The sequence below is a fragment of the Adiantum capillus-veneris genome, chromosome 11 (assembly GCF_014529385.1).
Source record: "Adiantum capillus-veneris isolate H3 chromosome 11, ASM1452938v2, whole genome shotgun sequence".
In the NCBI taxonomy this organism is placed as follows: domain Eukaryota; kingdom Viridiplantae; phylum Streptophyta; class Polypodiopsida; order Polypodiales; family Pteridaceae; genus Adiantum; species Adiantum capillus-veneris.
Window position 1 is genome coordinate 131,647,617 of NC_140941.1, and position 10,830 is coordinate 131,658,446.

Genomic DNA, 10,830 nt, shown 5'->3' on the forward strand with positions numbered 1-10,830 from the left:
TAATGCATGGTGAAATAATTATTATGGTCCTCAATGGCCTTTTTGCTTTATCTTATCCTTATTATCTCTAGCATTCCATCTGTTTTACAAACAAAGTAGCATTTCATGTATTACCCTTTTATTCCCTCTAGTTCTACCCTATCTTTGAAAGGCATTTAGTAGTCATGCAAACTATCTCACAAGTTAGTGGATGTCGAATAAATCATTATGGTCCTTAATGGGCTCCTTAGTCCCCCGACAACTCCTTCAAATAATACTCTCTTCCTATTTTTAGCTCTTAGCTCTTGCTAGTGCTAAGCACATCTCTCTAGGTCCTCTCCTTTGTACTTTGCTTTTCGGTGAAACAACTACCGTCATAGGTTCTTACAAACTGTAGTCTCCCTTTGACAAGGGTTCACAAGATGGAAAGCTATGAAAATAGCTCTTGGGGGATTCACGTCTAAATAAATTTATATAACGAAAGAATTGAAAGGGTAAATTGAAAAAAACCCTTTACTCACATATGTTAGGTAATAATGTTGGCGGGAGGTGTACACAGTATTGGCTTGGTGAGTCAGGTTATTAGCAAGTGCTTCTAAGCAAGCACATTCAACCAAGAAAAGATGATGTAAAAATTGTTAACGGCATGCTACTCACATCTTACAAGCATGGAGATGGCACTATTGTGTGTGTGTGTGTGTGTGTGTGTGTGTGTGTGTGTGTGTGTGTGTGTGTGTGTGTGTGTAGAGAGAGAGAGAGAGAGAGAGAGAGAGAGAGCTACTTTGTCACTAAATGCATTGTATGTATACTAAAGATTGGAGGTCATCAAGAGGTTCTCATCAAAGACATTCAGTAGGTTCTCCTATCTTTTAAAGGCATTTAGTAGTCATGCAAACAAGCTCACAAGTTAATGCATGGTGAAATAATTATTATGGTCCTCAATGGCCTTTTTTCTCTATCTTATCCTTATTATCTCTAGCATTCCATCTATTTTACAAACAAAGTAGCATTTCATGTATTAACCCTTTTATTCCCTCTAGTTCTACCCTATCTTTGAAAGGCATTTAGTAGTCATGCAAACTATCTCACAAGTTAGTGCATGTCGAATAAATCATTATGGTCCTTGATGGGCTCTTGAGTCCCTCGACAACTCCTTCAAATAATACTCTCTTCCTATTTTTAGCTCTTAGCTCTTGCTAGTGCTAAGAACATCTCTCTAAGTCCTCTCCTCTGGACTTTGCTTTTTTGTGAAACAACTACCATCATAGGCTCTTCTTACAAATTGTAGTCTCCTTTTGACAAGGGTTCACAAGATGGAAAGCTATGAAAATAGCTCTTGGGGGATTCACGATTAAAAAAATTTATATACAAAAAGAATTCAAAGGGTATATTGAAAAAAACCCTCTACTCACATATGTTAGGTAATAATGTTGGTGGGAGGTGTACACAATATTGGCTTGGTGAGTGAGGTTATTAGCAAGTGCTTCAAGGCAAGCACATTCAACCAAGAAAAGATGATGTAAAGATTGTTCAACGGCATGCTACTCACATCTTACAAGCATGGAGATGGCACTATTTTGTGTGCGTGTGTAGAGAGAGAGAGCTACTTTGTCACTTGTATGTATACTAAAGATTGGAGGTCTCATCAAAGAATAATCACTTTCTTTTATGAGCCATGGGGTAAGAGATGGTAAATATGCAAGAGCTATAGGGTAGGCTATAAAGTACTCAACATAGAGTAAGAGGCCTATATAGAAGGCTATACCTAACCGTTGTGGTTTGGAGTGAGTGTTGATGCTTTACCCAATAGCAATGAAGGTTTGAGTCTAAATTTGAGTCACAAGAAGGATTTCTAGCTCATATAATATAAGAATGGGCTCTACTATCTAATATGTATTGAGAGAGAAGCTATTATGGTTGACTTGCTTCTTATTCTAGTGCACCCTTAAGCAACCTCTATTTGGACTATGGAATGCCGACTATGTCATCTTGTAGATATCTTTGCCTGCATTTTTCTTTAACTCCTAGGCATTCACTTTGATCCCTTCGGTTCGGACCAATTGAGAAGGATCATTCTTGATTAATCCCATCTATTGTGCGTTGATCACTTTGAGTTTTAATTGCAACTATTTGACCTTGATTTTTTCCTAATAGTATTCCCTTCTTTTGTTCCTATCTTGAGACTTTTCAATACTAGGGGTTTGGGTCTTGGAAACTTTCCAAAGGCAATGTTTGCTTGCATCTCTTTAGTTGTGATGGAATTCACCTTCCAATGGTTGAGAATCCATGTTGGATACTAGTCTCCCACTTTCCACACCACATTTACTCAATCTTTTTGTTTTCTTACTACTACCACATGGTTTTACATATACAATCAGAGTTTATTTATTGATTCCAACCATGGGTTTATTCATACAACCCACCCAAACTACTATTTCTTAAACAAGGTCTAATGAAGACAATCCTATCCTTTAACAAAATGAAATATCCAATGATATAAATGTACTACTATCCGCAGACTTTCTTTGTCTAACCAACTGAGCCTTACAAAGGTTTTCTTATTCGTTAACCATCAAGCTGGAAAAATCCTTCCCTGTTGCTAATTGGAGGAGTCGAGGTGATGGGGGCGGTGTATTCTCATCACCATGCAGAAATTTTAATGGCGGGGTTCTCTTGCTCTCAATGTGTTTTATGCTTGTTCTTTGCCGCTTTTTATAAGCCTCCAAGGTCCGTTACTCTTGGTGCATGTTTTTTTCCTCCTTGTCTCACATATTTACTATTTTTGGCTTTGTGTCTCTCAAGTCACTGCTTTTTGCGCAATCAACTTTGGTTGTCCTCTGCTTTCATCGATGAGTTCCATCAACTTATCTTTTGTCAGTTCTTTTAATCTGGTTATCCAAGGGCCACAAAATATTCAACACCCGATTTCCTAAAAATATGGGCTTCCAAAACCTTTCCTTTTCCCCCAAGATCTAAAACATAGAATTACATCTCCATTGTATGCTCTCTTGGTTGTGTGTGTGTGCACTCTTGCAAGAGATAAAATTCTCTCCTCCTCTCTTTCTCTTTTCACTATCCATGCACAATATGAGGGATGTAGCTTAACTACTTATAGCAAACTTTGAATTTCCAACCTTATTCTAAAGATGAGTGGGAAGGAATACAAAGAGGAGGATAATCTTGGCTCTTTGAAACAGATTAAATGGATCGAATAGCAAAATGCATAGAAAATATTGACCAAACCACTCCCACTCCCAACACACACACACATAAAAAGGATGCTCATAGTAAGGGACACAAAGGAGACATAAGAGCAACATGAGGAGAGGAAGCACTATGCATGGCTTACAGGCTGATTAAAGGCATGGGCCCTTGATTCAAAGGTTACGCCAACTATTTAAGGACACACAGCCATCTAAGTATCAAGGACACCCAGACATGGACGGGGTAACCCTGGTGAGGAACTGGCTCAAGTTTACAATCTTCCTTTGCTTTGACATTCATGCTATCAATCCTATGATACTGCAATTCCTTTGCAATCTTCCTTTGCTTTGACATCTATGCTATCAATCTTATGATACCGCAATTCCGAACGATCCACTGCAGTGCTGCGCCATATATCTTCCTCCTTGTAACCTTGTGCAAGATTTTCCATGCCCTCTGGTAGGCATCAAACCTAAGACCTGACATCCAAGGAGTATGAGGGAAGTCCTGAAGTCGTGGACACAAGAAACATAGCCACCCTTTTGCAGTTCCCAGCAGGTGCATCAGAAGAGGGCGCATGTATTGTCAGGTATTTCAAAGGATGAGATGAAAAAGCACATAGAACTTGTTACACATGCCCAGATAATGTAGAAAGGTTACTCTCTTATCTCTCCCTTGGCTGCAGACTTGAAGATTAGGTAAACCATCAAGACATGCATATAGAAGCACCTTCAAAAGAAGAAAGAATTGTGCCTTCAGCTACTTGCTGCTTGCAGCTGCCAATTCCATCAAAAGACATAACAAATACATATAACGATCCGATTTATAAGATGTAACATTGTATTGTTTGTCAACCAATTTAAGCACCACAGATTAACACAGACAATCAGAACCAATAATTATCTCCAACGACCTAAGACAGTCGCCAATCACACACCTAGCATTAAACCATTATATGTGGGCATACTTTCAAGTCAGGCTCCTTAATTGAAGAGGAAAGATAATAACTAATCAAGCCACAAGCTTTTGAGTCAAGCTCCTCAATTGAAGAAGAAAAATAATAATATAAAACCATGATAGACACACGACACAGTCGTGAAAAAGCCCTTTATTGACAGTGCATTGGGGCACCAAGAATGCCAACAAGAGCATCAGCAAAGAACAAAGAGATGTCAATGGTAAGTATCATCTACCCCTCAAGCTCCTTCAGGTCAACGAGGCAAAAAAAAAACCTCATATGAATAAGGACAAGTGATAGGTGGGTAAACAGGACTTCTTTGGTTGCCATACCACACGCTGGCATTTCAACGAACAATATGCAAAATTGCCGTATTCTCCTGATGATACACAACGTCCTTCAATGTTTTGTATATGCACACTACCTAAAGCTTTCTAGAAAGGTATGCCTGGAAAATGTATACACAGCTTGATAGCAGATGTACTCAATATAAGAGACCTCAAAAATTTACAATCAAGGGTGGGGCAAAGCATCGACAACATGAATTTGTGCCATTCCCATAGAACTCATCTATCATGCTTTAAGCTGTGAATAACATCATAGTCAGAGCTTCATCTCATCCCTTGAGACTTGGAGTGCATCGACCTAATGCCTACCACATGGCGGTACCTCTTGGATGTGAAACCTAGACAAGCAAGTAAGCCATGCCTGTATGGCAAGAATGTTTGCTGCCTCATGTGCTCTGAATGAACCCTTGGTGACGAATAGTGTGGAACACGAGGAGACCGGGCACCTTGGACGTGATTGGCTCCCTTCATGCCATCCTCCGATCCATGCTTAGGTGAAAACTTGGGCTGAAAAGCACTGTTCTCATGAAACTTTGCCTCCATGTGAGCTTTTCTCTGCTGCTTTGATCCTAATCGAGCTTGCCTTTCATGAACAACTCCTTGATCTGCTTGCTCGCTGGCATGAAGGAGCTCTTTGAGCGTCAAACGCACACCCTTCCTCCTTGCCATCTCATCGCCTTCCCACTTTTCTTCATGCTCTGCACTACCGCTACCCTCCTTTGTTAATTCCAAAGTCTGATTATCTTCAACAGATTGCCTTGGAAGCTCATCATCAATGTGGAAGACCCTCAATGGAGACAGCGAGCGGGTTCTCCTAATGCTACTAACTCCAGTTCGCCTTCCTCTGCACTCTTCACCCTTAACTTTCATAGCATGCTTTCCAACCCCATCCACATATTGTGGCATCGATGTTTGTCTAGGCAAACTCTCAGCTGTTTCTTGAACCCCATGCCGTTTTTCTATGGCATCATCTGTGATTCCTTGCCCCCATGCTCGATTCTGATCATCATATTGTCTACTATAACCATAGCCCACATGCTGTGGCAGCTCACTTACAGCTGAAGTAGGATATTGGCGCAATGATAACATAGTAAACTTATAATCTGCCGAGCTTCGAAAATCGAAATGGCTGTCATCATCATCATCACCACCAATATCAACACTATGCTCCAAGCGTGCAGAATACAGATGAGCATAATCCTCACTTGTATACCAAAGAGGGCGAATCTGTCCATTGCAGAACAGCTCATCGGCAGAAGACATGGGAGCTGAGAACCACTGCTGGTCAACCTCTGAGAAGCGGGCACTAAAGTCAAAATCATCAAAAGCAGGCTCTTCAAAATGGGCAATCGAGGAAGCGTCCATGAAGCCCATGTCTGTGGTGGAGGATTCAATGTTGAGGGTGACCTTGGCAGGGTATGTGGGCGTGCTGGTGGACAAGAAGCAGGATATGGCCCTGTCCGTGCTGCTTCTGGGGGTGCATGCAGCACTCTCATAAGGTGTTGATGATGATGAGTCTGATCTACGAGAAGTACTCGATCCCCACAACTCTTGCTGCTCCTCCATGATCTGCAACTTCTTGTTGCCAGCGCTTTGCAACAGTGTAAAATTGTGAGACAAGCCAAGAGCTCAGTGCTCGATCTCTGGCAATGTAGGGAGAGAGTGACCAGAGCTGCATGTATCTCTCACATCTTATTCAATTTGCCTGCAAAAAGAAAAAAAATTTGCTCTCATTTACAAAACTGCTCACTCACGTTAGAGAACAACTTGTCTCCAGTCAAACAAGCAATTTACCTCTTTGCTGCTGCGATGGGCATCAACCTCCACAGCCAGCGGAGAGGTTCGCTAGAGAGCGCAACGCAAGTGTGCGCTTTGTCAAAGGGGCACGCAGAAGTCGAACACGTGTGTGTGTGTGTGTGTGTGTGTGTGTGTGTGTGTGGTCTTGCGGGCACCACCTTGAGAGAGGGAGGGCGACTTGGCGAGGCCGTGCAGAGAGACGTTCGAGAACAGGAGATAGACCCTGTCATGATGATAGAAGGTCCAAAGCTTTGCCGGTGGGCCCTCTCCAAACCGCGTTCCAGGTCCCCACAAAGTAAACTAGAGTGCTTCGTTAGTTGCGTTCGCATTGAAAGAGAGAGAGAGAGAGAGAGAGAGATTTCATAAGAGCGTTTTAGTTTTTTCTACCTGAGAGTGTTTGGGATATCGATCGTCGTGGTCCACAGGTGTAGTTCCGTATAAATTGGATACCGATCATAGTGCTTCTCAAGGGTACCTCACCAAAAACCACAAGGAGTGTTTAGAGTTTTTTCAAGCTCATCGTTCATGATCATACAAGATGTCAATTTTATTAATTATTTGTTGTTCTATTTTTATGTTTCAAAAAGAAAGAAAACATGCAAGTCTCCTTGCATGGGGGAGTTTGCACAGTCCTCCCCAATTTTTATAATCCGAAGGAACGTGCCATTGCCACGGCATCGTGCAATTTTCAGTGTGTTCATTAACTGCGTTCTCAGTGTCAAAAATAAAAAAATGACAATGCTTACTCACCACGTGATTGAATGTCTATCACCAATGCACTTCCTTGCATCAATGAAGTTGGACATCTCCTGCACTTAACCTGTTGCAAAAGACGACATCCCAGGGAGGATGCGCTTCAAGAAGGTTTTGTGCTGTTGTGAGGACACCACATTTGGTATACAAATTGATCAATTACTACCAAGCATGACATTGTACCCCCAACAAGCCCTGACTAGAAATCTCATTGTAAATTCTGATACCCATGTAAAAGTCTTCAAGGTGCAAGTATAGGTGAAAACAACCTACAACTTTTTGGCAATGCTGTTGTTGTGCGCATCCTGCAATCGATGCATTCCAATGCTTTGCATCCGCTGAAAACAGCCTAGAGATTTTTGGCCCTGCTCTTGTTGTGCACATCCCGCAATCAGTGCATTCAAAGAGGTGGCATTTTGGGCAAGAAGCTCCTCAAGCACTTTTTGTTCTTTCTCAAGCACACCACATCTAGCATACATATCGACCAAGGCATTGCAAAGCACGACATCTTTTTTTATCAACAGCCCCTGACTAACAATATCAACCTGAATTTTTTGCCCATATCAACATCTTGCGTAGAGCCACATGCCTTCAAAATGCACGCGTACGTGATCGCATCTGGTGGAAACAGACTAGAGTTTTCTCCTATGGCAAATCTTGCAATCAGTGGAATCTAAGAGTCCACTCTTTGTGTAGAAACCGAAAAACATTCTCGACCTTTGTGGCCCTGCTCCTATTGTGCATATCCTGCGACCAGTGCATTCCCATACTTTGCATCCCTTAAAAATAGCCTAGAGATTTTTGGAGTTGCTGCTCTTGCACACATCTTGCAATCAGTGCATTCCAAGAGACAACATTCTGGATAGGAAGCTCCTCAAGCACTTTTTGTGCTTTCTCAAGTGCACCACATTTGGCATACATCTTGACTAACACAGTCCCAAGCATGACATCATTTCTCAACAGCCTCTTGAGCTGCTCTTCTTGTGCACATCCCGCAATCAGTGTTGGCAAACAACAAGCTCATCAAACACTTTTTGTGCTTTCTCAAGCGCACCACATTATGACGAAGACAGTGCCAAGCACGGCATCTTTTTTCAATAGCCTCTGACTAACAATATAATTGTGAATTTTGTGCCCGTATCAGCATCTTGCGTAGAGCCACATGCCTTCAAGATGCATGTGTAGGTGATTGCAGCTGGAGAGAGGCCCTCGCTTCACATACATGTCAACCAAGGCAGTGCCAAGCACATCATCTCTTTTCAAGAGCCTCCAAGACAGTACCAAGCACAACAATTTTCTTCAACAGCCTCTAGCGGTCGGGGCTGCATTCCTGCCTTGGCTTTACAAAGCTGTAGAGAGCCCTCTTTTCAAGAGCCTATGAGTAACAACATAGTTGCTAATTTTTTGTGCCCACATCAGCATCTTGCATAGAGCCACAGTCTTCAAGATGCATGCATAAGTGATTCCATCTAAAGAGAGGCCGCCCTCACTAAGCCCTCGCTTCACTCGTTGTTTTCAAAACTTGGCCCTTCAAGACAGTGCGAAGCAGGACAACTTTTTTCAACAGCCTCTAACGCGGGCTGGGGGCTGCGTTCCTGCCTTGGCTTTAGAAAGCTATAGAGAGCCCTGCATCTCCCTTCAAACTTGTAAAAATAGCCAAGATTCCACGCTTCAGCCCTTCTCCCTGTGCATATCGTTGTCCTAGGTGCATCGATAAAACGATGGATCCCATGTGAAAGTTTGCCACGTTGGCCCGCCCTTGTTGAGCATATCCTCCTATAAGTGCAACCAAGAAACTACATTTAAGGAGAAACCCTCCCTCCGCATTCGTTGAAAACACCCCTTAGCTTCCTGGCCCTGCCCCTGTCGGGCATATACTATAATCAGCGCAATTAAGAGACTTCATTCCGGACAGGTAGGTGGTCAAGAACTTGTTGTGCTGTCAAAAGTACACCACACTTGGCATACATGTCAAGCAAAGCCTTGCCAAGCACGACATCTTTTAGTAACAGCCCCTGCCTAACAATCTCATCATGACTCTGCTTGCCCATGATAACGTTTTGCATAATGCCACATGCCTTCAAAACACAAGCATAGGTGACCGCATCCGTAGAGAAGCCCTCACTTTGCATCCGATAAAAACAACGAAGCACTTCCTGGCCCTGATCTTGTTGGGCATATCCTGCAATCAATGCATTCCAAGAGACTGCATCCCGGACATAAAGCTCGTCAAGAACTTGTTGTGCTTTGGAAAGTACACTACACTTGGCATACATGTCAACCAAAGCATTACCAAGCACGACAGTTTTTTGCAACAGCCCCCGACTAACAAGCTCATCATGAATTTGTTTTCCTGTGACGACGTCTTTCAAAGTTCCATATGCCTCCAAAATGCAAGCATAGGTGACCGCATCTGGAGAGAAACCAAGAGACCGCATCTCGATCAGAAAGCTCGTCAAGAACTTGTTTAGCTTTCAAAAGTACACCACACTTGGCATACATGTCAACCAAAGCATTGCCAAGCATGACAGTTGTTTTCAACAGCCCCTGATTGACAATCTCATAGTGAATTTGTTTGCCCATATCAATGTCTCGCATAATGCCACATGCCTTCAAAATGCAAGCGTAGGTGACTGCATCTGGGAGAAACCCTCACTTCGCATACAATGGAAACAATTCAAAGCTTCCTGGCCCTGGCTTTGTTGGGCATATCCTGCAATTAATGCAGTCCAAGAGATGACATCTCGGGTGGGAAGCTCGTCCAGAACTTGTTGTGCTTTCCAAAGTACACCACAATAAGCATACATGTATACCAACGCCTTGCCAAGAATGACATTCTTCTCCAACAACCTCTGACTGCATCCGGAGAGAGGCCCTTGCTTCGCAAGCGATGAAAACAACCCATAGCTTCATGACGCTGCCCATGTCGGGCATATCCTGCAAGAAGTGCAGTCCAACCGATGACATCCCGGACTGGAAGCTCATCAACAACTTGTTGTGCCCTGACAAGTGAACCGCACTTAACATACATACTGGCCAACAAGCTCTGTAACATGCGAACTGCGTGTGGAGAAGATCAGGTAGCTTTTGACGGCGTAGTTTTTAAGGGATGCTATTGCACAACGAGGTTTGTTGAAGAACTTTCAAGCAAGTAATCTTCGTCCTGTTTCTCGACGAGAAGAGAAGGCAGGAGGACCGAGGGGGTGATGCCTCGATATCAGGTAAGAGGCTTGTCTCTCACCCCAGTTAAAACAAACCTCTCATGGCGGTCGACATACTCGATCCTCGGAGAACGCGTGCTTAATATGAGCATCTGTCTCATGAATTTCCTTTCAAAGGGGCCTGCTTGTAAGCACCAAGAGCTCCGCCGGAGTGCAAAGGCAAAGAGAAATTAGCTCAAGGATGGAGGCCAGAAGAGAATTCAGAAGCCGCAGTCAAATAGAGGCAGAATATGATAGCATAGCGCTGTCAAAAAGCATACGAGCCATATTAAACGGGAAAGTCGGACAAGTGGGTTCATGAGAGGGTAGAGATTTGAAATTCGAGGTCAGAAGAGAATTCAGAAGCCACAGTCAAATAGAGGCAGAATATGATGGCATAGCGCTGTCGAAAAGCATACGAGCCATATTAAACGGGAAAGTCGGACACGTGGGTTCATGAGAGGGCAGATATTTGAAATTCGCTATTACGCTAACGGAAACGGGAAAGTCGGACATGTGGGTTCATGAGAGGGCGGAGATTTGAAATTCGCTACTACGCTAACGAAGTAATCACTTACACCGTGCCGGACCG

At 43.1% G+C, this 10,830-nt stretch overlaps 2 protein-coding genes across 2 annotated transcripts; both read right to left on the minus strand.

The window, feature by feature from the left end:
- Positions 1 to 4,182: 4,182 nt before the first annotated feature.
- Positions 4,183 to 6,537, minus strand: LOC147448020 (uncharacterized). Its single transcript, XM_086523921.1, has 2 exons — positions 6,283 to 6,537; positions 4,183 to 6,193 (listed from the first exon to the last, which is right to left on the minus strand). The coding sequence occupies exon 2, from the start codon at positions 6,052 to 6,054 to the stop codon at positions 4,753 to 4,755; it is 1,302 nt and encodes a 433-aa protein (XP_086380047.1). The 5' UTR covers positions 6,055 to 6,193; positions 6,283 to 6,537; the 3' UTR covers positions 4,183 to 4,752.
- On the minus strand, positions 6,185 to 10,093 carry LOC147448021 (pentatricopeptide repeat-containing protein At2g34400-like). Its single transcript, XM_086523724.1, has 7 exons — positions 9,889 to 10,093; positions 9,369 to 9,451; positions 9,164 to 9,220; positions 9,026 to 9,116; positions 8,839 to 8,915; positions 6,283 to 6,333; positions 6,185 to 6,193 (listed from the first exon to the last, which is right to left on the minus strand). Exons 1-7 carry the CDS (start codon positions 10,091 to 10,093, stop codon positions 6,185 to 6,187), a joined length of 573 nt encoding a protein of 190 aa, XP_086379850.1.
- Between the last annotated feature and the right edge of the window lie 737 nt (positions 10,094 to 10,830).

Coding starts and splice junctions, on each gene's coding strand:
- LOC147448020 (XM_086523921.1), bottom strand. CDS start 6,054: ATGGAGGAGCAGCAAGAGTTGTGGGGATCGAGTACTTCTCGTAGATCA.
- LOC147448021 (XM_086523724.1), bottom strand. CDS start 10,093: ATGTTACAGAGCTTGTTGGCCAGTATGTATGTTAAGTGCGGTTCACTT. Junction 9,452..9,888: donor CTCTCCGGATGCAGTCAGAG/GTTGTTGGAGAA, acceptor GTTTCTCTCCAG/ATGCGGTCACCTATGCTTGC. Junction 8,916..9,025: donor ACTAAAAGATGTCGTGCTTG/GCAAGGCTTTGC, acceptor CGCTGATTATAG/TATATGCCCGACAGGGGCAG.